The 26,372-nt window shown below is 36.2% G+C and overlaps 5 protein-coding genes across 11 annotated transcripts in view; 4 read left to right on the forward strand and 1 right to left on the reverse strand.

Annotated features, from left to right (window-relative positions):
* cdc42se1 (CDC42 small effector 1) overlaps window positions 1-10,822 on the reverse strand; it is a 13,339-nt gene extending 2,517 nt beyond the window's left edge. Inside the window, exons 1-3 of one of the 2 annotated variants that reach the window (XM_016502439.1) lie at window positions 10,664-10,822; window positions 7,960-8,291; window positions 3,860-3,964 (exon numbers count right to left, since the gene is read on the reverse strand). In XM_016502439.1, coding sequence (XP_016357925.1) covers window positions 3,860-3,964; window positions 7,960-8,022 — 168 coding nt within the window. In that variant the 5' untranslated portion in view covers window positions 8,023-8,291; window positions 10,664-10,822. The remainder of the gene's footprint in view (window positions 1-3,859; window positions 3,965-7,959; window positions 8,292-10,663) is intronic. The other variant, XM_016502438.1, reaches the window with a different exon arrangement.
* A 729-nt stretch (window positions 10,823-11,551) lies between these two features.
* On the forward strand, window positions 11,552-17,112 carry gabpb2b (GA binding protein transcription factor subunit beta 2b). 2 transcript variants are annotated; one of them, XM_016502440.1, is made up of 8 exons: window positions 11,552-11,723; window positions 12,456-12,563; window positions 12,650-12,817; window positions 12,913-13,107; window positions 13,234-13,384; window positions 14,384-14,551; window positions 14,627-14,745; window positions 14,832-17,112. In XM_016502440.1, exons 2-8 carry the CDS (start codon window positions 12,456-12,458, stop codon window positions 15,183-15,185), a joined length of 1,263 nt encoding a protein of 420 aa, XP_016357926.1. In that variant the 5' UTR covers window positions 11,552-11,723; the 3' UTR covers window positions 15,186-17,112. The 2 variants fall into 2 exon arrangements, with proteins under 2 accessions (XP_016357926.1, XP_016357927.1); XM_016502441.1 differs by having other exon boundaries at window positions 14,387-14,551.
* A 140-nt stretch (window positions 17,113-17,252) lies between these two features.
* On the forward strand, window positions 17,253-19,181 carry LOC107700678 (elongator complex protein 6-like). 3 transcript variants are annotated; one of them, XM_016502414.1, is made up of 8 exons: window positions 17,253-17,315; window positions 17,538-17,684; window positions 17,762-17,840; window positions 17,916-17,986; window positions 18,066-18,190; window positions 18,297-18,501; window positions 18,604-18,759; window positions 18,846-19,180. In XM_016502414.1, exons 2-8 carry the CDS (start codon window positions 17,631-17,633, stop codon window positions 18,966-18,968), a joined length of 813 nt encoding a protein of 270 aa, XP_016357900.1. In that variant the 5' UTR covers window positions 17,253-17,315; window positions 17,538-17,630; the 3' UTR covers window positions 18,969-19,180. The 3 variants fall into 3 exon arrangements, with proteins under 3 accessions (XP_016357900.1, XP_016357899.1, XP_016357902.1); XM_016502413.1 differs by having other exon boundaries at window positions 17,266-17,383; XM_016502416.1 differs by lacking the exon at window positions 17,916-17,986 and having other exon boundaries at window positions 17,266-17,383; window positions 18,040-18,190; window positions 18,846-19,181.
* Window positions 19,182-19,240: 59 nt separating this feature from the next.
* On the forward strand, window positions 19,241-20,518 carry LOC107700679 (elongator complex protein 6-like). The gene is made up of 4 exons (XM_016502417.1): window positions 19,241-19,441; window positions 19,548-19,752; window positions 19,855-20,010; window positions 20,097-20,518. Exons 1-4 carry the CDS (start codon window positions 19,278-19,280, stop codon window positions 20,217-20,219), a joined length of 648 nt encoding a protein of 215 aa, XP_016357903.1. The 5' UTR covers window positions 19,241-19,277; the 3' UTR covers window positions 20,220-20,518.
* Window positions 20,519-20,893: 375 nt separating this feature from the next.
* Window positions 20,894-26,331, forward strand: LOC107700704 (succinate-semialdehyde dehydrogenase, mitochondrial-like). Of its 3 annotated transcripts, none has more exons than XM_016502447.1 (11): window positions 20,894-21,064; window positions 21,422-21,667; window positions 22,619-22,702; window positions 22,800-22,970; window positions 23,083-23,199; window positions 23,529-23,672; window positions 23,753-23,896; window positions 24,806-24,964; window positions 25,106-25,269; window positions 25,597-25,655; window positions 25,984-26,331. In XM_016502447.1, the coding sequence occupies exons 2-11, from the start codon at window positions 21,446-21,448 to the stop codon at window positions 26,193-26,195; spliced, it is 1,476 nt and encodes a 491-aa protein (XP_016357933.1). In that variant the 5' UTR covers window positions 20,894-21,064; window positions 21,422-21,445; the 3' UTR covers window positions 26,196-26,331. The 3 variants fall into 3 exon arrangements, with proteins under 3 accessions (XP_016357933.1, XP_016357932.1, XP_016357931.1); XM_016502446.1 differs by having other exon boundaries at window positions 20,895-21,064; window positions 21,425-21,667; XM_016502445.1 differs by lacking the exon at window positions 20,894-21,064 and having other exon boundaries at window positions 21,071-21,667.
* The last annotated feature ends 41 nt before the right edge of the window (window positions 26,332-26,372 follow it).

The raw sequence follows: 26,372 nt of genomic DNA on the forward strand, positions 1-26,372 counted from the left end.
TTGCGTTTCCACTGCAGTTTAGTATCGCTTTAGAGTGGGCGGGATTATTCACATGTCATTATAGTTGCGCCACCTCTACCAGAGCATGTGAGCGAAGCGGAGCGATGTGACGCTCCGCTACGTTTTCCGCTCTATGGACGTGCGCTCCACTCAGTCGCTCTAACCGCCCAAGCAAGCTCTCCGTTAATATAAATATTACCACTCCGCTCACGCTCCGCTCCGCTCACATGCTCACGCTCCGTTCCGCTCACATGCTCTGGCCTCTACTACCACGACTCCTAAAAAAAACGTTTTCATTCCGCATCGCCCCATCAAGCTCTCGCTGGACATTGACTTCCATAGTGTTGTTTTTTCTCCATAATATGAAATTCAATGGCTACCATCAACTTTTTGGTTACCAACATAGGCGGAGCGTGTGTAAGGCTAAGCCTTCCCCTGGCCACGGGGACTTGGGGCAAAAATGCCACTAAATTGGACAAAAATGCCCCTGCACAAATTAAATCTATTACGACTGTTGCTAACAAAATAAAAATGAATAGAAAGTGTCGATTGCGGCATTAAATTAAGATCTGCTCATGTTGCACCATATTTCAGTTTAGGCGTTTTTACAGTGTTCCGCATTATAACCAATCACACACGATTATGTTGAGCTTAGGAATGCAATGGCCAATCAGAGGATTGAGTCATCAGATGAGTCATCGCTGAAACTCATCAGTTTTGAGTGCGCGCGCGTTCGCTGACTGAATTCCGGACGCGCAGATGTATGTACAATGTAAGTAAGAGATTCATTTCACACTGTAGACAGCTTAAGTGATTATAATGATAGTCTTGTTTTGTTTTTTGAGAGTGCTTAAACTCGCAATTGATCAAAGTTAGTGATAATGTCACTTTCTGTATAATAATTTATTCGCTGTTTGAATAACATTGTAAAGGAAACGTTTTATAATTATCAATTTCTAATGTTTTTATTAAATTGTAACCACGTTAAATACAAATTCAGTTGCTTAAACTCGCGATAGATCAAAGTTAGTGATAATGTCCCTTTCTGTATAATAATTTATTCGCGGTTTGAATAACCTTGGAAAGGAAACGTTTTATAATTACCAATTTCTTGTTGTTTTTTATTAAATTGTAATCACGTTAAATACAAATTCAGTCCCATTAAACATTTTATTAGCCTACATGACACCCATGTCTGGTTCTTGCCTAAAAAGACGGGTTTATGATGTTTGTAGTTAATAGATTTGGCTGCTTTCAGCCTTACCTTGGAGAATTTCTAACATGGAGAATATACCTGTGAAATGTAAGTTATGCATTCAAGAAGACAGCACATCTCAAACACATTAAACAGCGCGAGTAGCATCTCTGTCACCGGCACATGCAGAATTTCTGTTAGAGCATATGACTGGCTGAGCCGCTTAAAGGGGTGGTTCACTGTTTTTTTTTCTAGGCTTGATTGTGTTTATGGGGTGCAGTCTAACATGTGTTAATGCTTAGTTTAAAAAAAAAAACGCATTATTTTTCACATAATTTACCTTTATTCCACACTGCTCTGTCCCTTCTCTGAGGTCTTTCTAACATTTACAAATGGAGAATATACCTGTGAAATGTAAGTTATGCATTCAGGAAGACAGCACATCTCAAACACATTAAACAGTGTTAGTAGCCTAGTGTCTGTCAGCAGCACACGCAGTCTTTCTGTCAGAACATCTGATGGGGCGAGCTGCTTAAAGTAATATATGAAACGAAACTATAAACTATGTCTTACCAGTTTTTAAAGGCCTTAATATGAAGCTTGTCACATGTTTAGAACAAATTGGATTATGCACCTTCTCCACAGCAGCTCAGTCTGTGTCCTCCGCTATATTTTTTAGATGCGCTCATATCAAACTACTGTATATCGATATAAACAGTATTGCCTCATATCGAATCGCTTACAAAGAAAATATAGATATAATGTACAAACTCGATACCGCCCAGCCCTAATGCAAATTAAGCTTTTTTATATGACATAGTGTTCATTAGATAGAAAGACTGTATTGCTGCATGATGTATAAACAAACAGTAAAAGACATTCACACTTCAAGAGGTAGAGCTGAAAAGAAAAACATCCTTCATGCAACAACAAGCCTGTTTCACACACACACACAGAGCTCTTCACAGCATCACACCCATTGTTACATCATGTGTCTCAGGAACACAGCATCTAGCAGCAGAATGAGGAGGAAGTCTATTTCACTAGGCCGTTCTATACATAATTTCCCAACACAACACAAAAGAACAGAACCACAAGGGAAAAGCCGGCGGGCCAGTCACCTGTGTTCATCACATGGACTGTGAAAGGCTGATATCAAACAATACTGCTTATCACTAGACGTTTCAGCTATCAGTGCTGTATTTTTTACAGGTCCAGCCTTTTCTTTGATAAAAGTGTTAAAGCCGCCATTGAATAAATAGCTAACTTCTTAAGAGGTGTTCCACTAAGCGCTGTACATTTTGCAAACCACACATGAAGCTAAAGATTGGCACAAAAATAAAAATAAATTAATTAAAAAAATAAAAAAAATCAATCAGTGACCGCTGCAAAGACCTTGACGAACATTTCCTCATTTAAAGAGCTCTACTGTCTCTGATGGGCCGCCCGCCAACATTCCTCTGAGCAAGTTGCAGTCTGCTTGATTCTGCCCAGGTATTCAGTCCCTGTGTGAGCTGCAGGATTAGGCAACACCTCACCTTCTTATTTGACAACACAACAGCCCAATGAACATGAGCTAAGATAGCACACAAGTCCCATCTCAGGATCACATCTTACACATGCAGCATGTCTACCTTATTCAATTGATTTGTTAATTAAATTGATCTGACACCTTAGATTTATATATATATATATATATATATATATATATATAAAAACCTAAATAAAATATTATTGCTCCCCATTTCATTAGATTTATTCTTGACCTTTAAGATGCCTTTATATAATCATAATAAATATTAGTATAAGTAGCAGTATTATAAAATTAAAATATGTATTGTTTTACAAACAAACAAAAAAAAAAACATTGAAATTGTATTGCTCTCTAGCTAATTAAATGTATAGTTGTACTCTTTACATAATAATAGTAATGATGATAATATTTTTGGTATATTTTTACTAATTAAAATAAAATGATAAATATTATTACTCCCAAGCTAATTAGAAGTCTTGACCTTTATGATGCCTTTATATAATCATAATACATTTTATTCTTAGTAGCAGCAGTATTATTATAAAATTTAAATGTTACTTTTTTTACAAACAAAAAACATTGAAATTGTATTGCATAGCTCATTAAATTTATAGTCTTGATATTTATGTCTTTACATAAAAATAGTAATTATAATAATGGTAATTGGTATATTTTTTTAAATCGTAAATATTACTACTCCCAAGTTCATTAGAATTCTTGACATCTATGATGTCCTTACATAAAAATATATATTACTGCTACTACCAATTGTCATTATTATTGTGTTATTTGAATTATTTATTATTCTAAAGACAAACTGAAAAACTTGGCAGCACAGGCTAACCACTTTATCAGGGAACCTCCAACATCCACGTCAAGCATTAAAACATGACATGTTCATATTTGAGGGCAAAAAAAAAAAAAAAAACAATAACAGGGATTTCGATTACAAAGATCCCAGCAACACTCTTTGGATTTTAATGTGTTGCCTGCGACAATCTGGTATGAGCCAGTGTTTCAGTAAAGAATCCATGTAGAAGCATTCATTCTGTCACTGTAAATTAATTATAGCCATGCCATAATGTTAAAATGGGAGTCTCACTGTACCAACACAATAAAACATGTCTTACCGGCTGCATGCCATCTGCCATTTCACCAGAGCCTATGTGTGTCAGATGAATGAAGTTTGTGGGCTCTCCGATCATGCTACGGTCAATTCTCCTCCGTTTCTTCTTCTGTGAACATAGATGCTTAAATTAACAACGGTCCAGCATAAAGATACAAAGCACTTGATCGGCAAATTGGTGAAACAGCATGACGTAAACCCAAAGTGTTGAAAATACAAGCTCAACTAAGCCTGTGTCATGTGACCATACAAAGAACACACCAGAGTCTGGGTGATATCACACTAATGTTTCCCTATGGAATCTATTCCTGGATACATCCTGAAGATGAGCAGGATTCATTGAGTTCCTAAAAATCCCCAACTGTTATACAGTTTACAGTTTCTTTTCTGTGTTTCCCATAACTATGCGGTAGAGTTAGTCTGAGATTATATAAGTAAATCTAAAAAAAAACCTTGTATCAACAACCAGAATAATTATTTGATGAGATCATGTGCCATAGTAGGGGTGTTGGCATACATGCCATTACTTGTCCGTCCAGAGTGAACAAAGTGCATTTTACAGAACATACAGCACTGGATTTATATTGTCAATCATAAAATACATCTTCTAGACTTATCTGAAATCTCACACTATAGTTTTTGAAACAGACCAGACTAGAGTTTGTTCGCTGTCAGTGTTCAGATAATTTGGTTGGTGTAAAGGTGGATATGCAAACCGAACCAGTGTATGAGAACTCTGGTATCAATTACAATTTGTATGAACCATCCTAACTCGCAGAAGCGAGTCACTATTCATTACATATTTATACATTTGCATAATAATAATTATAATACTTTTTAATGTCAATATTCTTATCACATGGATTGTTATTTCTTTCTAAATAATAGCAATAAGCTTTTTAATTAAATATTCATCAATATGACATCTAATGAACACTTTAAGGTACAATTTTGAATAAAATGGGGCTATAACTATTTATTTTTAGTTTATGCATGATGATGATGATGATGACGATAATAACAATGATAAAAAATAAAAAGCTTTTTTACTCTATTATATACATAGTTTTTTCTTTCTAAATATTCCAAGTAAATAATCATCCATACGACAAATCTAATGAACACTGAGATACGATTTGGAATAAAACGGGGCTATAAATATTTTTTAAATCTGTATGATGTTAAAAATAATTATAATAATAATAATGCTTTTTTTTTTTTTTTTTTACACATTATTATTATATCAATATTTATTTTTAAATAGTGGCAATAATTTTTCTATTTAAAATAATCAATATGATCGTAGTCAATACGATAAATTTAATGAGCACTTTGAGGTACTATTTGAAGCTAGAAGTATTTTTAGTTTCTGTATAATAAACAACAACAACAACAATTAAATAATAATAATAATAATAAATGATTGAATAATAACAAAATCATTGTTCTTCTTATTGTTTTTATTATTTATTTTTGTTGTTAAATTACGTACCTTTTATTCAAACTTTTACCTGTGTTCATTAGACTTATGAATGTTGTATTGCTGTTAACTATTAATTAGAAAGAATATTATATATTAGAAAGAAAGAAAGAAAGAAAGAAAGAAAAAGAAAGATCATTCTAGCCTTTTAAATGCAACATCTCTTACGTAAATCCAAACATCCTTGAAAGGTGTTTACTTTCATAATCTTTATATAGTCAATGGCCCATATCACAGCAAACCCTTGGCACATGCTTTAGTCCTCATCACCTTCTCTGACATAAGGATACACTTTAAATGTAATAATTTTATCTAAATCAGTCTAAGAAAATTGCTCTTGCACTGGGAAGTAGCATTGGTCCGTTACAGATGCCCACTGCTGTCTAACCTAACCCCTAGGGGTGTGCGATATTGACAAAAAATTATATCTCGATATTTTATGGGATTTTATCGATAACGATAATTAGACGATATTTTGCTGAGTGCGTTATTGTGCTGGTACCTTAAGGACTGCCGAAGACAGCTGACTCCTAATGTTTTTAATATTCTTCATATTCTGTGTGGTGGTCAGTTCATACTGATAGAAGGGATGTTTTGAATGGTTTTTGCAAAATACTCGATAACATCAAATCGCACATCGTTAAAACAACAATTACGAAATTATTGCAGACGATATATATCGCACAACCCCTACTAACTCCCCACCCAACAACAGAACAAAAAAGAACCTAAAAATAATAAGAGGAAGGAGGGAGGAAAAGAATGAGCACTCCCAGCTCGGAGGAGCCAGCTTCCCTTCAGAACCCCCTGTCATTGTTACAGGAGACCATGGTAAACCTGGGTCACTCATCATTGCCTCAGAACCCCAATCCAGATAGAAACAAACCGACTAACAAAGACTGAATTAAGCCAAGTAATCTGTCAAATATGCAAAGCTGTTCTAGAAAAATAAACATGATTCTTTTACTTACAGGAATATTAAAGGTATAGTCCACCCCAAAATACATTTTTGCTATCATTTAGTGTTTTTTTTTTCCAAACTCTGACTTTCTTTTGCTCATGCAATACAAAAGGAGATGTTTAGCAGAATGTCTGAAATGAAACTGTCATGTGCCAAAAAGGATCATAAAAGCACCATAAAGAGATCCATATGACTCATGCTCAATATTCAAAGTCTTTTAAAGCCATACAATTGACTTGTGTGAGGAACAGACTGATATTTAAGTCATTAATCACATAAAACTGCTTTTAAAACTTGCCACATCATGATCAAGCAACTTTTGAGGTCAAAGCTGGTACAACGCATTTTGTGGTGCCACGTTTGAATATGTACAACCATGAATGAGATTTAAGAGCTAAAAATAGCAATAGAGAATAGCAAGCAACCTATATCAAACAATCATATGGCTTTAGAAGACTAGTATGTGTAATACAGTATAGGAATATATGGAATGCGAGTCATATGCAGTACTTTTAAAATGTTTTTTGACAGATGATGGTGGTCACTGTATTTTCATAGTATGAAGTTGAAGAGTCAACATGTTAAACTTCTATTGTGTTCCACTTAAAGTCAGTCATACAGGTTTGGAACAACATGATTGGGAGTAAATGATAACAAAACTTTCATTTATGGGAGAACATACAAAAAAAAAAAATAGCACATGAATGATACACCACTGTTCAAAAGTCTGGGGTCGGTAAAATGTTTTAACATTTTCTAAATAAGTCTCTTATGCTCACCAAGGCTGCAATTATTTAAACAAAACCACAGTAAAAGAAAAGTAATATTGTGAAATTGTATTACAATTTGAAACAACTGTTTTGCATTTTTATATATTTTAAATTTGAATTTATTTATTTGATGGTGTCACATGATCCTTCAGAAATAATTTGAATACGCTGATTTTATGCTCAAGAAACATTTTTTATTATTAATAACAGTTGGAAACAGTTGTGCTGCTTAATTTTTGTGGAAAACATTTTTTCTGGATTTTTTAACGAAAAGAAAGTTGAAAGAACAGCATTTAGTTGAAATAGAAATGTTTTGCAATATTACAAATGTCCATATTGTCTGATCAATTTAATGCATACTTGCCAAATAAAAGTACTATTTTTTTTTTATCTTACTGCCCCTGAGCTTTTGAACTGTGGTGTATATTCTTGATAAAAGTCAAATATGCATGTGAGGGCACATTTATCAGACTTCCTCACATGCAAAGTGGTTTGGATCTATACCTCTACATGTTCACCCGTTCAGTGAAAGAGAATTCTATGTCCATCTGTGTGGACTGTTTCACGTCTGGCTTCACTCTCAAAAACACATTTGCACTTCTGACAAACTCCCAAGACTATCTGGGTCACATTCACATTAGCTGAAAGGTTTCTTTTCTGCCCTAGACCAGCGTGAGTCATTCTTCGCGTGATTAGCGAACACAAAACTCGCATGAGCCACGGGGAATGCCTAATTGACGAAATTAGTCCAGATGTTGTTCTCAAAAGGAGCCTGACATCACAGTACCTGTGATTCATGTAGATTCTTGAAAACTAGGCTTTATTGTATTAAAATGGCTTATGGTGGAAGCCTGGGAAATAAAACTATAAATCTCTCCAAATGAGACACTTACCGGAGGAGGTTTGGCTACCACGCAGCAGCCGATCTTATGCCAGAACGCACTCATCTCCGGCATGCACCAGTTGGGTTCCCCCCTCTCTCTCGCCACCCTGCAGGCCGTTTAGAGACAAGATAGAGAGAGAATCTAATCCTCAACACCCAGCGATATAAGCCGTGGCTCGTACAAGAAGCTCTGTCCTGATCACTGACAGAATCCTTGTTGATGTCTTTGCTTTAAGTACATATACAAGACCCCTTATTCCCTCAGTTATTCTGGGGCCCTGATTTACAGTTGATTCTGTAGGACTGTGGGGTTTATATGAGGCAGAGCTGTTACAGATGAGTCTGTTTAATGAAAGAAAGAAAAAAAAGATGAATTTCAGTGAAGCAGCCCTGAATCCATCACACAAGCACACCATATATCATACATTTAACATACTACATAAAAAACAGTAAATGAAACCGATAATGAATGATGCATATCTAATCTTAAATTAAAGAAACAGACTACCATTTTGTAATCTTGTAATTTCTTTCTTTGGCACTGTGATATATACCCTCATAGCACACATACATCACGGAGACATCTATTTGACATCTTCATTTACATCTGCAAAACGTATTTTTTTTAGAGTGCTTGCTCATCTGCAATACGTCTATAGGATGTTTCCTATCAGATGTCAAATAGACGTTTAGAGAATGTCTCGAAGAGAATGTATGTAAAAGTATCTTAAAGACATCTATCAGATGTTTGTACACAGATGCTTTCCAGATGAAGCAATCTTTAACAGACATCTTGCAGTTGTACCTGTGCTATCTGGGTAATATGGAACTGAACAATAACCATATTAATTTACCACAGTATTTAGTACAACAATTAACTTAAAGGAGACATATAATGCCCCTTTTTACAATATGTAATATAAGTCTCTGGTGTCCCCAGAATGTGTCTGAAGATTCAGCTCAAAATACTCCACAGATCATTTATTATATCATTTTGAAAATGCCTAGTTTGAGTGGAAGCAGAAACATGCTGTTTTTCGGGTCTGTCTCTTTAAATGCAAATGAGCTGCTGCTCCCCGCCCCCTTTTCCAGAACAGAGCTGCGCCATTACAGCTTGTACCTGCTAAAAACGTCTGTTTTGGTTCTGATTATCATGTTTATCGCACTGAAATCATGCGTTTTTAAACATATGAGTTTAAACTTCTGATATAAGGTTTTCTGAGTGCACACATCCCAAGCACACGGACAGAAAGCGGCCGTCACAGCATGTGAGTATTAAACTAAGTTCTCATTCACACACAAGTTTACGTTAAAAACTCACATGAGTTACAAAAACAGTCGGTTATGTCTATGAAGGTAAACAGCTGGGAAATCTGTGTGGCAGCAGCAATATACAGTAAATAAATCAATAAATCCACTGCTCTCTTGTCTCCTCTGAGGCTGGGACTCTAAACAGTGTTCTGTGCTCGTCTGTGCAGCCAAAGACAGAATGGTTAGCATGTTTTGCTCAAACTTTCGCCATGGCATTAGAACTGGTACACTGTTGTCGCTTGCAAAATCAAAATGACAGCGCCATGGGTGTAAACTTACAGATTAAAGGGCGGTAATATTATAATGAGATCCCTTTGCCGCGTCACCAAGGGAGCGCAATCAGATGTGCTTGTTTTCTCAGACGCTTGCAGAAAAAGGCTTACCAAAACAAAGTTACTGGGTTAATCTTTTTCACGTTTCCTTGGTTGGTAGATGCACTGGGGACCTGATTATAGCACTTAAAACCTGGAAAAGTCAGATTTTCATGATATGTCACCTTAAAAAATAAAAATAAAAAAAAAGGTGCATTTTTTTGTAAAAGAAAAAGCCCTATAGCAGTACCATCATGCAGTGATATGATACTACCTTATCATATTGTAATACCATATTGATATATACAATTGTGCTGAATGATTAAAATATCCATGTTGATATTAACATGACACCCCAATTCATTTCAAAGAATAGCATATGGTATTATGATGGTATATTGTAAAAAAGTAGTACCATGGGAGTTTTTTTAAATAAATAAACTAATTACACAAACTAATCTTTGTAGCCGTCTTAAACTGAGCTGAACTCCCTAACTAGACAGTAATCATATGCTGTCTAGGAAGGCAGTTCACTAGTTTAAGACAGCACTTTCTTGGACACCGAGTACACTTCATAGTGCTAAACCGATACAACTAAGTGAAATACACGGAAAATCAGTGTAACAAACGCGTTAAACTGACAGCTACTAAAACACACCTGAAATAAACAATTCAGTAAACGAGTAAACACGGTTTACGTTACAAAGAAACAAACCACTCAGTCGCAAGCACAGCCCAGAGGAAGTTTTAAGGAAAACAATAAAACAGTGTGTAAAAGTTTAAAAATGCTTTTTTTCCCTCTCCTCGACTAGTTTTAACTCGAAGCAGCTCGATGATTAAGTTGTCAGAGAGTCAACCGACTGAAGTTAACTAGACTATCAGCGTCCATCGCTTATCTTTCTCGTCTTTATTACTCAAGCACACAGGCGCTGGTCCTATTCAGACTCGACTATAACTGAAGGTTTGGAACAACAACCGGCTCGATCGATCCAGGCCATGTTAGAGCCTCAAATGAATTGATAAAGTCCACTCGAGACTTGGAAAGTTATTTTATTTTCTAGCATAAATTAAAATAGAAAGAAAAAAAGTTACCTTAGAGGTAAACGAGAGCCCCAGTGAGCGGCTGGAGTGAAGCAACTCTTGTGCGGGAGAGCTGTTGGTGGAAATGACTCTGTTTCCCAGATCACTGAGGTGTGGTTGAAGTTTCCCCATTAATGAGAAAACAGTTCAAACCAGAGACCATCAGCGCCACCAACGGGCTACGGATAATATTGGATGAATGGCGTATGCATTCTTTCATCTATAGATTTGTTGATGAAAATTGAGAGGTTTATGCAAATGAATTGGCTCCAACTTTTTTATTTTACTCCATATAAATCTCTCCTTTAGGTTTCCAGTGCTCAAGATTTAAAAGCAAATCAGTGTGTACTTTTGCAGTAAATTGTGTATCAAACATAATGCAGTGTTTCACATTTAGGAAATTATTATTATTATTATTATTAGATATTATATTGTATTTACTGATGAAAACACAACAGCATAGAATATATTTTAATGCAAAATGTTAAATTAATTAGAAATATATCTTTAAGCTATTTTTCCAGGAATATAAATATTACAATTGCAAAATAATAATAACTATTTCTCTAAAGTGACACAATGCATTATCACAATCGAATGCAAAATTGCACATGACGGATTAATTGCGATTTTAATCTCGAACATTTTTATTTTTTTTTTGCAATCTCAGCAATCCTATCGTGAAGAGAGAGATTTAAATTGTAAAATAACAAGTTGGAGGAAATGTATTTGCTTAAATCTTCATTTTCAAAAGCAAAGAATGGGTAAACTATACATTTCTCTTCTGGTGTATCTCGTAATGTGTACTGGTTATGCAGCAGGGGGCGCTACAAACACCTCAACTTTTAAACACTACCAAAGAAGGAATCACTCAAATATTTGTACTTCCGGTACCGTTCGTGCGCCATCTTTGACGACAAATAACCCATCTATATTATTTTTGTTTTCAAAAAGTATCGAAAAGTATGATAGAACACTAAATCGCTATAAATAACCAAAGCGTACGTCTGGTCTTCACCGTATCTAACGCGTTATAATACATTCAAAGTCTTCGGGAAACATTTGTGGCGAGGTGAGCTGCAGAAGTTTTGCTTTATTCTGTTTACTAGCACCTGACTGCAGGAGTTTGATTAACTGTCATTAAAAGAGATTTTAATGACATATTTTATATGGTATTGGCTATATAGTAACTGGAGACAATCACATGACAATATGAAAAGTTATTTTCTAACTTAAAAACTTGAGCGAAACTTAAACACAACTTATAGATGATACATTTAGTAATGTTCTTAATGCCAGATTATTAGCGTGCTCATAAAAATAATATATATTTACTGTATATATATTACGAAAATCTCGTTAAAGATAACTAAGGTAACGATATTAGCTAATTGTTATAAACCTGACTGTGCGTGACTAAAAATTATGAAAATGTCCGTCCAGTAATTTTGTCAACAAAAGCATGAAACCTTCCCCCGGAACTTGCCTTATTATAAAATGATGACTATTTCCCGTCCTGTCACTGATAATGAATTCTGTCTAACATTAATGCACACATCCGCTTCCTGCCACTTAAAAACACTCGATCCTTGTGGAATACAGTCTTATGACTAATATAACCACAGTGTCATTCAGCATACAGTGTATATATGGAAACCATTTCCTGCTTTACATCTTTTGGGCATTTTCTTTGAAACACTGCACCTGGTTAAACACCCCATGAATGTAAACAGGTGGCTGTCAAGAAATTTCAGCATCAATATTCACTATATTCTGATGCTTCAAACCTTATTTGCATGATTAGATGTCGCTTGTGGATTTGGGTAAGCGTTTGTTGGAGGCAGCACGCAAAGGACAGGATGATGAAGTGAGGTCACTTATGGCCAATGGAGCTCCTTTTACTACAGACTGGGTGAGTCGTATTTGCTGTTCGTTGCTTATTGTCTGCAATTTATAATCTGAGTTTTGATATAACATGAATATGGTAATATGTTTTAGCTGGGAACCTCACCGCTTCATTTAGCAGCGCAATATGGGCACTACTCCACTGCTGAGGTGCTTCTCCGTGCCGGCGTGAGCAGAGATGCCCGCACTAAAGTCGATCGGACCCCCCTCCACATGGCAGCTACAGAGGGCCACTCAAGCATCGTTGAGCTATTGGTCAAGGTAAGAACAGATGAATGCAGAATAGCATTGGATTTTTTTATATTTAGTCATTCTGACTTTTTGTTGAGTTATTATATCTGTTATATCTGGGACAGAGTGGAGCAGACATCAATGCCAAAGACATGCTGAAAATGACCGCCCTGCACTGGGCTACAGAACATGGGCACAGAGGAGTCGTGGAGCTGTTGATCAAATACGGAGCTGATACTCATGCCCTCAGCAAGTTTGACAAGACGCCTTTTAACATTGCGGTGGACCAGGGAAACACTGAGCTGATGCTATTGTTACAGGTACAAATGAGACTGCATTTTTAATGATGTGTTGATCATCAAATATCAAAGCACAATGTAAAATTAAAGTTGATAGGCAAAATCAGGCTGCAGTCTTACAACTTGATGGTTTGTTTTTTATTCTAGGAGGGAATGCAGAACCAAGTGAACATGAATCCAGAGAGGACTATCCTAAGCAGTACATCACCTGCCACAGCCAGCCCTCAGTTCATCATCTCCTCCTCTGGAGTCGTCAATCTCTCTGATATTGTTCTCACTAATGCTAAGGCTAACACAGGTATGAGTTTCGTTACATTTTGTTTCCATACTTGTCAATAGTGAGTGAATGACAAAATTATTGAAATTGTTTTACATCATTTTTATACAAAAAAAAAAGTTTTTGTACCTATGACAATGGCTATGCCAACCTGTTCTCTCCTTATGAATCGTATTTTTTCCCCTAGTATATTCAGTTTGTTGGCTTAATGCAAGGAGTTTTCCCACATACACTACTTTTTTTTTTTTTATAAAAGAATCCTTACAAATTATCACCTGTCACATAAAAATATTAAGCAGCACAACTGTTTTCAACCCTGATAAAAACAAATATTTCTTGAGCACCAGATCAGCATACTAGAAAAATTTCTGAAGGATCATATGACACAAAGACTTTTCAATTCAGCTTTGCCATCACCGGAATAAATTAACATTTAAATATATAAATATAAAATTATAAAATATGTAAAAATAGAAAAGTTATTTTAATTGTAATAATCTTTCACAATAATACTATTTTTACTGTTTTTTTTTATCAAATAAATGCAGCTTTGGTTAGCATAAGAGACTTCTTTCAACAACATTAAAAACCAACCTCACACTTTTGAACAGTACTGTATGTATTGCTTCATGTTTGAAAAAGAAAAAAACTTTAGGCATACTTTGTATACCTATGATGATTTATTTTTCCTTACTTAGAACTTAGAAAATGCATGAGTTGCAACGTTTCTTTAGCAGGTTTGTGTGACTTTGATTTAAATTGCGCTTTAAATTTGATTAATTTAAACCAATTTTATCGCAATTCATAACAAAATTACCAGCCAACTGTTATTTTATTTACTCACTAGAGCCAATTTTTCTTGCATTTCATGCTTGTTGAATGTTCATTTTGACATTGATGTTTTGCAGCAGTATTTAATTGACCAGTTTTATTTAACTTCTATTTGAACAGGATGCACATAGAGAATGTTATTATATTTGTGTATTTCTCCTTTGCAAACAAACTGCTGCTATATCCCAGCAGGAGCTGCAGAGAGTGTGATTGCTGCTGATTCGGTAGATTCTGCCATCCAGCATCTTGTAGGGGAGGATGGCCAGAGAGTCATCACCATAGTAACCGACCAACAGGGAAACCTGCAGACTGGCAACTTGGGACAGAAATTCTTTGTCACAATGCAGGGGCAGCAAAGTGAGTAGATTGCTAGTTTATAGTTTACAGACTTTGATGCAGTATTTATATTGTAACATGCCTGTATATATTTAGTGGTTGCAGTGCCAGCGGGTCAGATTGTAGAAGAAATCATAACAGAGGTCACCAAACCAGTCCCAACACGGAAGCGGAAATTTGAATCAACCGTCAACCACACAGATGTCAAACATAAGGTTTGACGAGCAGAGATTCCTATTTAAATCTTACTCTTTGGAATGCAAAATCAATTTGACAGTTAACTATTCGGTGTTTTCTATAGGAGCCCACTGAGAAGGACAGTCGGGAACTACTGGAACAGCAGCTAAAAGAAGCAAACAGAAAAGCCCAGGAGTATAGACAGCAGTTACTAAGAAAGGAACAGGAAGCTGAGCAGTACAGGCTTAAACTAGAGGCCATTGCCAATGGGCAGACCAATGGCACCAGCACAGAGCCCCAAGAGGAAGTGGTGCTCCAGGAAGAGGAAGAGGAGGAGGTGGTTGGCGAAGAGGAAGTTGTCATGTTGCCAGAAGGGGCCATCATTATTAAAGAGGAGCCCCTTGACTCAACAGCAGGAGAAACAGTAACGTTAGTAGAGGCTGCAGATATTAGAGCCACCTCAGAGGGCACGCCGTAGCAGTGAACCCAGAGACTCAAACACTCAGGAATTACATACACTCTAGTCTGTGTGCCTGGAGTGTGACATTGTATTTATTTATTGTAAATCATAACCTTTTGTTTTTATCCTTTTTTACTCATAGCATTCAGTTTCTGTACAAACCTCTACAAAGATGTAGCATGAGTTATATTTAGGTGGCCACAACGATGCTGAATTGCTCAGATTGACAGAATAGGAAGACCAGATGTGTCTTTTTAACATACAGCCGTGCAAGTTATAAAAGATTTAGTGATAATGCTTTTCAATCAAGCCCTGTTATGCACCTCTAATGCATACTGTACTGTTAGTACACACCATAGTGTACTGAATGTTCTGGGTACACACAATTTTGACTCGTTCTTTAAGTTTTATTAAAAAAAAAATGCAAGTTGTGGTTATAGTAATGCACTTTGATAAAAATAAACTGGGACAGTGTTCTGGAGGTTTTAAAAACATAAAGGTGAAGCTGATATTTTTGTAAAATGACCTGCATTAATGAATCGGTATGAAATGTATTATTTGAGATGCAAAATAGGCCTTTTTAAACTATATTCAAGGTCAGTGAACCATGAAAATATTGTGCAAAAATTACTAGGTTTACAAGCTGAATGCTTATTGCCTGTGTTGTGCTTTATTATAACCACGATTTTTCTTTCTTAAAAAAAAAAAATGAAGGTCAAGTCAAAATTGTAATTGCAAATGCAGTTGGTAGAGCTTAACTTGAACTTGGAACATTCCTAAAATAGTGACATAAGAAATTTAGAATGAAGGTTAACAGTAGTTTATATAACGAACAATACTAGACATTATTCAAGATAAGACGACTTATGTTATGGCTTTGTGTAACATTGACCTGCTCCTACAGTGTGAGGCATGTCTTATTGATGCAGACGGCATTGGGTGGTGTGATAATCAGTAGCTATGTATTTACTTAGTAAACAGACTCTCATGTATTATAATACTTTTAGCTGTTTATAAAGATACTTTACTCCTTTCAGAGTTCATTGGATGTTTCACTTTTTTTTTTTTATCTTACATCATTTCCTTTGTTCTGTTAGACACTAAATCACGATTTGCATTTCAGTGTTTCATGCTCTAAAAAATATGCAACATGTCTTTGCTTGCATTTCATGGTCTGGTCCAGTGCCTGTTTTGACTTTCCCTATAAATTTTCCCAGCTGCTTTCTTTATAGATGTTAGCAGCTTTTACAGTCAGTCCTTAAGTGAAGTTATATCATCGGTTGCGCTCATGCTCTGTATGTCAAGTTTTAAAATGTGAATGCAATTTTGTTCAAATGTTCTATAGATTTTCTTATATAAAAATTGTTTTGCATTATCTTTGACATGTTTTCCAGGTACACAGCTGATGATTAACATTCCATGAATTGAATTTCAAGGGCTTGCATTACCATTATTGTGCAAAACCGATTTTTGCTCAGTACATGTGCAAATTTAGTTTTCTTCTATCGAAACCCATGAATATTACGATTTTGGAGGACACGATTATACTATTTATTGAATAATGGGGGAATCATTTGGTTAAGAATGATTTTCCCTTATATTTTTCTTGCTTATTATGCATTTAGGATTTCTGTTGTATAGGATATCATCAACAGTGCTATAGGTAAAAACATTGATAATCTGTTGAAATTAGTTTTAGGCCTAAAGCAAGTTACGTTTACACTTTTATTTTGTTGTAAAGTTTGATGGGCATAATTACTTGTATTTCAGTGTGTTGGAAGCAAATACTTAGAGTTCTAACTAAAAGTAGACCCAAGTACATGATACACAACAAAGAACAACAGTTTGTTCCTTAGTTTTCTTGTTTGCATATTTTTTACACATATTTTTGTAATGAAAAACTATCTGGGCCTGTCTTTAGTGCACTTGCAGCTACATTTTTATCTCTGGTCAAAATAAATATTTTTAAGGTTTGGTATATCTACTAGTTGTTGTTTTGTTTTTTTTAAGGAAAAAAAATATTTCACTGATTTAAAAAAAAAAAATAATAATAATATTTCCTCACGAGTTACTCTACCAAAACGCGTTTTCGGAAAGATTGTCTTCATGCAGCTTCCGTACCCACGTTGACTAGCATAACAGGCAAACGTGAGATATTTCTTCATATTAATTTGTACATATTTTAAAAGAAAACTATGTAATTGCAGACGGTGCAGGTGTGTTATTATTTTATTTAATTTTCGATACTTTGAATACTTACGCAACGCTAATATTAATTTAGCATGCTAACTGCGCTACATATACACAGGAATGGATGCACTTTAAAAGTACATGCTTTGCTTTTGTTTACAATTGTGTTTTTCTTGCCAGCATGAGAAATACTGAAGATCTGGAGTAGTAGAGAAGAGACTGCACCATCATATCCTGCTCAACTGTTGTCAAGTTCATATCTATCTCACAAACATGTTTCCAGAATTGAACAGTATTCTCAATTCCACTCCAGACAGTTTCAAATCGGTAATTACATCTCATTACAAGCTTGAAGTAACTTACACAATGCCACTGACTCTAACCGATGTTCTCTGTACTTATAGAGTGACTTTATCCTGGTGTCAGACAGACGAGCTGATGCATCATTTCTCATTCATCACCATCTGTCTTTCTATTTACGTGGTAAGTGACCTATTGTTTATAGTGAGGAAAATTAATGTATTTATTTCAATTCATTTTAAACTTGTATATTTCCAGCTGGCTGTAAGGTGTGTTTTCTGGGTCTTGTGCAGTCCTTCAGTCACTACAGTGCTGTCAGTCAGAGGCTGGTACGTTTACATCAACTTGCTCTGTTTAGACATTTTGTTGATGACATTTACAGGTCTTGATCATAATGTTTCTGGGCAGGGAGTGAGTCTGGCCCAGGCAAGAGAGAAGGGCCAGCTAGTGTTTTTTGAAGGACTGAAGAATTCTATTGGAGTTATATTACAGGAGGACACCAGTCAGGAGACACAACCCTTGAGTTATCTCAGGCATGTATAGTATGTTATTAAAATCTAGTTTAAATACATTTTATCTCAATTCTTTCTTCCTATAGTGTTATATAAGATTTTGCCTTTTTTTTTCTTTTTTTTCTAGGACCCCAGGTGCTGGACTGGAAGGTCTGTTCAGATTTGTGGAACGTTCTGTGCGTCAGAGTGGAGATGGTTATGCTGGTGAATCATGGGGTCCTCCGGTGTTACTCATAGATGATCTCAGTGTGCTCCTGAGTTTAGGTGTTAGTGTTGGAGCGATACTAGACTTTACCCTCTACTGCCAAGCTGCTGTGTGCTCTGAGTTACAGGTGAGTCAGCGTTTTTTGCATCAGTGCCTAAAATAATGTCAGATGCAGTTGGTTTCGTACTGTATTATGATAAATTAACTATAAGTGTCTAATGATATCCAGGGAAATGTGGTTATTCTGGTGAGATGTGAGGAGGAGGATGCAGATGATGATGAAGAGGGATCAAACCTGCTCCAGAGGGGACTAGTTCATCAGTGTAACTTGGCATTACATGTAGAGGGGTTACCAACGGGCTACTGCAGGGACATACATGGACAGGTGCAATTTCATATTAAAGTTTACTGTTTACTGTAATAAATGGCTCTGAAGTGTGCTGACTTTTTGTTGTTGTTTTTTCTTTTTAGATGGAGGTTTGGTGGCGACAGGGAGAAGAGACCATCTACAACCAACGAAAAATATTTCATTTTAAAGTCCATGATAAAGGAGCATCGTTTTTCGCTCGAGGGACTTCTAGTGCTGTTCTCTAAGTTTTCAAATGAATATATAAGTTTTTCACACAATCTCTTACTGAAATAATGTCATTATGAAGTTTGTTTTATATAAATACATATATTTGTTTGTATTTATCACCAGTTGCTGTTGATTTGTTCACTTGTTTGCTGAGACAATTTAGTGTACTAATATAATGAGTGCTTGTAACATGTACATCAAGATCTGGAACGATGATGCTAGTTGATGTTGTTGTTTCAAGGAACACAAGAACAAAGAAGAGCTCAAGAAAATCAGTCAGAGGCTGGTACGTTTACATCAACTTGCTCTGTTTAGACATTTTGTTGATGACATTTACAGGTCTTGATCATAATGTTTCTGGGCAGGGAGTGAGTCTGGCCCAGGCAAGAGAGAAGGGCCAGCTAGTGTTTTTTGAAGGACTGAAGAATTCTATTGGAGTTATATTACAGGAGGACACCAGTCAGGAGACACAACCCTTGAGTTATCTCAGGCATGTATAGTATGTTATTAAAATCTAGTTTAAATACATTTTATCTCAATTCTTTCTTCCTATAGTGTTATATAAGATTTTGCCTTTTTTTTTCTTTTTTTTCTAGGACCCCAGGTGCTGGACTGGAAGGTCTGTTCAGATTTGTGGAACGTTCTGTGCGTCAGAGTGGAGATGGTTATGCTGGTGAATCATGGGGTCCTCCGGTGTTACTCATAGATGATCTCAGTGTGCTCCTGAGTTTAGGTGTTAGTGTTGGAGCGATACTAGACTTTACCCTCTACTGCCAAGCTGCTGTGTGCTCTGAGTTACAGGTGAGTCAGCGTTTTTTGCATCAGTGCCTAAAATAATGTCAGATGCAGTTGGTTTCGTACTGTATTATGATAAATTAACTATAAGTGTCTAATGATATCCAGGGAAATGTGGTTATTCTGGTGAGATGTGAGGAGGAGGATGCAGATGATGATGAAGAGGGATCAAACCTGCTCCAGAGGGGACTAGTTCATCAGTGTAACTTGGCATTACATGTAGAGGGGTTACCAACGGGCTACTGCAGGGACATACATGGACAGGTGCAATTTCATATTAAAGTTTACTGTTTACTGTAATAAATGGCTCTGAAGTGTGCTGACTTTTTGTTGTTGTTTTTTCTTTTTAGATGGAGGTTTGGTGGCGACAGGGAGAAGAGACCATCTACAACCAACGAAAAATATTTCATTTTAAAGTCCATGATAAAGGAGCATCGTTTTTCGCTCGAGGGACTTCTAGTGCTGTTCTCTAAGTTTTCAAATGAATATATAAGTTTTTCACACAATCTCTTACTGAAATAATGTCATTATGAAGTTTGTTTTATATAAATACATATATTTGTTTGTATTTATCACCAGTTGCTGTTGATTTGTTCACTTGTTTGCTGAGACAATTTAGTGTACTAATATAATGAGTGCTTGTAACATGTACATCAAGATCTGGAACGATGATGCTAGTTGATGTTGTTGTTTCAAGGAACACAAGAACAAAGAAGAGCTCAAGAAAAAATCCATACCTAGGTTGGAAATATTTGATTTCTCACCGAATGAGAACTAAAATACAATTTCACCATATGTGTGAAGACAAATTAACATGTTTTTATTGTCCTCCCTTGAGGAGACCATGAGAATCTTAGGACATGATAGTTTCTTTAAATTATGAGATTCTCTGTAGGTTAAACAGTGGTTTATTATATGTAAAAGAACTTGAAATAAATATGTTAAGAATATATTTGTAGATTTTAGAATAATTAAACGTATCCTGCACAGTCGCTTATGTAAAGTTGTCACAGAGGTCGCAGTTGTGCATTTGGTGATTATAACAACCCAGTATTGTGATTAAAAAAAAAACTTGATGTGATTCATTATGATTCATTTACGCGAATCGGTTCCTTTGAACAGTTCGGTTCATGGCTCATTATGAATCGGACATGTAATACATGGTTCTCGTTTCACTCCGGACTGATTCGTGAGCGAATCGTTTATGGTTTGAAAAGATCCGACTCAAAAATGATTCGTTCGTGAATCGGACGTCGCTACCATCAGTCTTTGACCATCACTACCGTCTCGAGAAGTCGGATTGTACTTCCGCTTTGCAGTAAGTGAAATGCAAAGAGATTCGCAACACGCAATCCACTGGACAATTATTACTTATTACTTTTTTTAATCCCTCTTTACCAATTTTGGAGTGACAGTGGAAATTAATTAAGATACAAATTTTTATATATGTGTGTGTATGTGTAACAGTCGATAGTATAATGTAAATAAGGATAAAATTGTTAAAGTGCATGAAATCACGTGTTTAAAGCAACCGCCCTCTTTTCTGGACTGGAATGAGCTTGATATTAGACTCCTGCACGCCTCAACCTGCTGACGAACATAAAGGTTTTTATTAGACCTGTCAGTTCTTATCATGGGCAGTTTATATCTCTCAAGAGGTCGGTGTATTCTCCAGCAGGTGTTCTCTGGCTTACCCATCATGCTGCAGCGGCCTTACAGCCTCGATGTGTCAGCGCAGCTCCTGCGGACTGAAGCCTTCATAGAAGGGCGCTGGGTCTCCGCTACATCCACATTCCCCGTGTTAGATCCAGCCACGGGAGAAGAGATCGCGAAGGTGTCAGACTGCGGTACAAAGGAAGCTCAAGACGCTGTCAATGCTGCGTACAAAGCGTTTCACCTGTGGAAGAGTCAGACAGCCAAGGTGATTTGTGGGAAATGTTTTTAATGAGCATGACTGTCATTCATAACTCTTCTATATTAGAACTTAATTCTTTACAGGAACGCACGAAGTTAAACATAATTACAAAATACCTTATTTACTATTTACTATGAAATCGCATGGTAATACCTTGGTATTTACAGTGCATGGTACTCAAAGGTACTTGGGGGAAAAAGACCATTTACTTAGTGCTGTGTTTTGCAATTTGTGACAATTGTGATTATTTTCATGACAATTTTCCCTCACAATTCTCATTATTATAATGTGAAAAAATAAAAATTTTAATTAAGATTTAAATAAATGAAATTAAAAATATGTATTAAAAAGAAGTTAATTGAAATAAATACAGTTATAAACAAATACAGAAATATTTAAATGATAAATTATTTATTTATGTTCAGAAGTTCTGATATACATACTGATGCATGCTCTTTGCAGGTAAGAACCTTTTTATTTTATTTTTTTTCCCGAAACGGTTTGGTCGGATTAACACTTGTATTCAGCAAGGATGCATTAAATTAATCAAAAATGACAAACGCTTTTACATTGTAACAAAAAACAAAAACAAACCTATTTTAAATAAATGCTGTTTTTTTTTTTTTACTTTCTATTCATCAAAGAATCCTGAAAAAAAAAGGATTTCTACTGAAATAAAAAGTGGTACAACTGTTTTCAACATTGATAATAATAATAATAAGAAATGTTTCTTGAGCAAAAAAAAAACACTTTAATAAGAAGAAGAAACGTTTCTTGGTCAAAAAAGTCAGCATATTAGAATTATTAGAAATTGTAATAATATTTCACAATATTAATAAAATAAAATTAAAATTATAATTTAATGAAATTGAAAAAAAAAAAGAATTATTTAAATCATAAAGTATTTAATCATGCTCAGAAGTTCTGATATACATGACTGATACATGCTCTTTGCAGGAAAGAAGCATTTTGCTGCGGAAATGGTTTAATCTGATCAATGAGCACAAGGAAGATCTTGCCAAGTTGATCACAGCCGAGTCTGTAGGTATTCTGACCCATTACATACAGGGTACATCTAACGTTACTATTTACAAGGATTCAGATATTAGAATTGGTTATAACTCAAATGTGTGTACAGGGGAAGCCCATGAAGGAGTCTGTTGGTGAGATTACATATTCTGCCTCCTTTCTGGAGTGGTTTTCTGAAGAGGCCAGACGTGTATATGGAGATATTGTCGCACCTCCAGCCAAGGACCGCAAGATCCTGTTACTCAAGCAGCCGGTGGGAGTGGCTTCCATCATTACACCTGTGAGACTTCCTCCTTCATTCTGATAACATAACACCATCAGGCTGTAGGTTTAATGAGCTAAACTAAAACTGTGAGCTCCCAGTTGAGATTTTAAATTTTCCCTTTTCACAGTGGAATTTCCCCAGTGCCATGATCACCAGGAAAGTGGGCGCAGCGCTTGCGGTGGGCTGCACTGTGGTGGTGAAGCCGGCTGAGGACACGCCTCTCTCTGCTCTGGCCCTTGCTGAGGTCTGTCTGTTTCCATGAAAGCCTGCTTAACTTGACATTTACCAGTCTGCAAACTTTATAGATGAACTAGTTTGGGGTCTGTAAGATTGTAATTTTTTAAAAACCTTTTTGAATTATTGAATTATTGAATTATTTTATTCAAGGATGCATTAAATTGTTCTAAAGTGACAAATACTTTGTAAATTACATTGTAACAAATGCTGTTTTTTATTTTGTATTCCACAAAGCGCAACTGTTTTCAACATTGATAATAATGAGAACCAAATTCTCATTTCTTTTGAACAGTAATGTGTATGAAAGAGTGCATAATGCATTGTATTCCTATCTAGCTGTCGGTTCAGGCCGGCATTCCTCCCGGGGTGTTTAATGTGGTGCCCTGCTCAAGAGAAAAGACCCCTGCTGTTGGGGAGCTGCTCTGCACAGACCCTCTCGTGGCCAAAATCTCATTTACCGGCTCCACAGCCACTGGCAAGGTAAAGATCTAATTTCTTTGTGCAGTCAATATTTAATGTTCAACATAATTTTATAATCGCTTAAGTAAATGCTTTTGCAGGTACTACTACGACATGCTGCAGGAACTGTCAAAAGGGTCTCCATGGAGTTGGGAGGACACGCCCCCTTTATTGTATTTGACAGTGCTGATGTAGATAAAGCCGTTGCAGGAGCGATGGCTTCCAAATTCAGGAACTCAGGCCAGGTGAGTATATTTCAATCTCAAAGGGATAGTTCAACCAAAAAAATGAAAATTCTGTCATTAATTACTCACCTTCATGTCGTTCCAAACCCGTAAGTCCTTCGTTCATCTTTGGAACACAAATTAAGACATTTTTGATGAAATTCGAGAGCTTTCTGACCCTGCATAGACAGCAACGCCATTCACGAGAGTACCACGTGTGTGTGACGATGCTGCTGATGCAGGAGCTGGCGTTCTGACGTAGAACAACCTTGTTTACAAGCAGAGGAATGCACATGCATGCGTTGTGGTACTCTCGTGAATGACGACGGAGACTGACCAGAAGGGAAGAATTTAATAAAGTCATTAATTTTGTTTTCTTTGCACACAAAAAGTATTCTTGTAGCTTCATAACATTACGGTTGAACCACTGATGTCACATGGACTATTTTAACTGTGTCTTTACTACCTTTCTGGGCCATAAAACTTTTCAGTTGCGTTGCTGTCTATGCAGGGTCAAAAAGCTCTCGGATTTCATCAAAAATATCTTAATTTGTTCCGAAGATGAACAAAGGTCTTACGGGTTTGGAACGACATGAGGGTGAGTAATCAATGACAGAATTTCCATTTTTGGATGAACTATCCCATTAAATTAATTTATTTTATGCAAAATATTGCTGCTTATTTTTTAAATGTTTATTTTGGGGAGAAATTTGACCTGTACATTGACACTTTGCACAAAGGAAGAAAAGTACATGTTTTTCATAAATAATGAGTGAAGTAGTGAACTTCAGGTACTCATAAGGTTTCAGAACCATGGCATTCTTTGAAGTACCTTTGAGTACCATGTAAATACTATGGTGTACTTGACATTTTTGTAACTGTAAACAGCTGTTTTCCATGTCTCACCTGTAATGTGTCTCTCTGCTGTAGACCTGCGTGTGCTCCAACCGCTTTTTGGTGCAGAGTGGGATCCATGATGCTTTCATGGAGAAGCTGGCGAAGGCTATGGATGCCGAACTGAAGGTTGGCCACGGCTCAGAGCCCACCACCACACAGGGGCCGCTCATCAACACCCGCGCTGCAGAGAAGGTGCCTCATGCCAGTAGCAAATACAGTAACTGATGATTCTGTTGGATACAAACACTAAAGTCACTGTCAACAAGCACACATACAGATCATGTGGTTAAGATGATGGGTTTAATGGTGTTGATCAGCTGTTGTTTCTTTCAGGTGGAGAACCAGATTGCAGATGCTGTGGCACAGGGAGCAGTCATAGTTCGAGGTGGGAAGAGACTGGAGGGCTCCTTCATGCAGCCCACCCTGCTGTCCAGTGTCAACACTGACATGCTCTGCATGCGAGAGGAGACCTTTGGACCCCTTATTCCTGTTGTTAAGTGAGTATTTTCTGTTTATTGTATTACATGACTTCGTTAACTTCAAATTTTGTAATTTAAAACACATTTTACATTACATATTTATCTACAGATTTCATCATATACTGTATTATCAGCATAACAATTTTGAGTTGTTTCAATTGTTTCTAAAAAAATATTTAGGTTTCATTTGATTATTAAAAAAATGTAAGATTTGTAATTATTTATTTTTTCATTTTTATAACACTTTTTTTGTAAATGGGTAACAATGGGCTACATGTTTCAGCGTGAATGATTTGTCTGATGATGTCTGGTTGTGTCTGCTGCTGACTTTTTTTTCTTCACCAGGTTCAACACAGAGCAGGAGGCACTTGCCATTGCCAATGCTTCTCCTGTTGGTTTAGCAGGTTTGTCCATATGTGCAAATTAATTTCATGTTAATATTTCACATTGTTATTGTTTTTACTGTATTTTTAATCAAATAAGTGCAGCCTTTGTAAGCATAAGAGACTTCTTTCAAAAAAAAAAAAATTTCTTATTTTAAACTTCTGGTCGGCAGGGTATATATACTTTTTTTTTTTTTCATATATTTGGGACCAGAAAAATCATATTTTCCTTTAGCTCCACTGTACCCTTATGTGTCTGAATGGTCAAGTAAAGCAAACAGCAGCTACATACCTTTTATCACTTGGCTCTTTCTATAGAATTACATTCAAAACTGTTTTCTTTTATCAGGTTACTTTTACTCCAGAGACATCAGTCAGATCTGGCGGGTGGCTGAGCAGATGGAGGTGGGCATGGTTGGGGTCAACGAAGGTCTGATCTCCACCACAGAAGCCTCTTTTGGTGGAATCAAACAGTCTGGACTGGGCAGAGAAGGATCCAAATATGGCATTGATGAGTATCTAGAAATAAAGTACATGTGTTTGGGGGGACTCTCCCTTTAAAGACAATGGTTACTGGCAGGCAGTATGTCATTATTCAAGCAAGACCATCATACAAACATTAATCCACAAAACACATGAACCATTCTCTCTTTTAATCAGATGTAACTGAATAATGACTATACAGAGACATTTCACTGTAAAAATATCTAAACATCCTTGAAGCAAGATACATTTACT

This window comes from Sinocyclocheilus anshuiensis, unplaced genomic scaffold (assembly GCF_001515605.1).
Source record: "Sinocyclocheilus anshuiensis isolate Anshui unplaced genomic scaffold, SAMN03320099.WGS_v1.1 scaffold782, whole genome shotgun sequence".
In the NCBI taxonomy this organism is placed as follows: Eukaryota; Metazoa; Chordata; class Actinopteri; order Cypriniformes; family Cyprinidae; genus Sinocyclocheilus; species Sinocyclocheilus anshuiensis.

Bases quoted from the DNA above. Each gene is read 5' to 3' on its own strand.
- LOC107700679 (XM_016502417.1), top strand. From the start codon at position 19,278: ATGACATTTACAGGTCTTGATCATAATGTTTCTGGGCAGGGAGTGAGT. The intron at 19,442-19,547 runs GCATGTATAGTA...TTTTTTTTCTAG, and splicing joins CAACCCTTGAGTTATCTCAG to GACCCCAGGTGCTGGACTGG. The intron at 19,753-19,854 runs GTGAGTCAGCGT...AATGATATCCAG, and splicing joins CTGTGTGCTCTGAGTTACAG to GGAAATGTGGTTATTCTGGT.
- LOC107700678 (XM_016502414.1), top strand. From the start codon at position 17,631: ATGTTTCCAGAATTGAACAGTATTCTCAATTCCACTCCAGACAGTTTC. The intron at 17,987-18,065 runs GTACGTTTACAT...GTTTCTGGGCAG, and splicing joins GTGCTGTCAGTCAGAGGCTG to GGAGTGAGTCTGGCCCAGGC. The intron at 18,502-18,603 runs GTGAGTCAGCGT...AATGATATCCAG, and splicing joins CTGTGTGCTCTGAGTTACAG to GGAAATGTGGTTATTCTGGT.
- gabpb2b (XM_016502440.1), top strand. From the start codon at position 12,456: ATGTCGCTTGTGGATTTGGGTAAGCGTTTGTTGGAGGCAGCACGCAAA. The intron at 12,818-12,912 runs GTAAGAACAGAT...TATCTGGGACAG, and splicing joins TCGTTGAGCTATTGGTCAAG to AGTGGAGCAGACATCAATGC. The intron at 13,108-13,233 runs GTACAAATGAGA...TTTTTATTCTAG, and splicing joins AGCTGATGCTATTGTTACAG to GAGGGAATGCAGAACCAAGT.
- LOC107700704 (XM_016502445.1), top strand. From the start codon at position 21,380: ATGGGCAGTTTATATCTCTCAAGAGGTCGGTGTATTCTCCAGCAGGTG. The intron at 21,668-22,618 runs GTGATTTGTGGG...TGCTCTTTGCAG, and splicing joins GGAAGAGTCAGACAGCCAAG to GAAAGAAGCATTTTGCTGCG. The intron at 25,270-25,596 runs GTGAGTATTTTC...TTTCTTCACCAG, and splicing joins CCCCTTATTCCTGTTGTTAA to GTTCAACACAGAGCAGGAGG.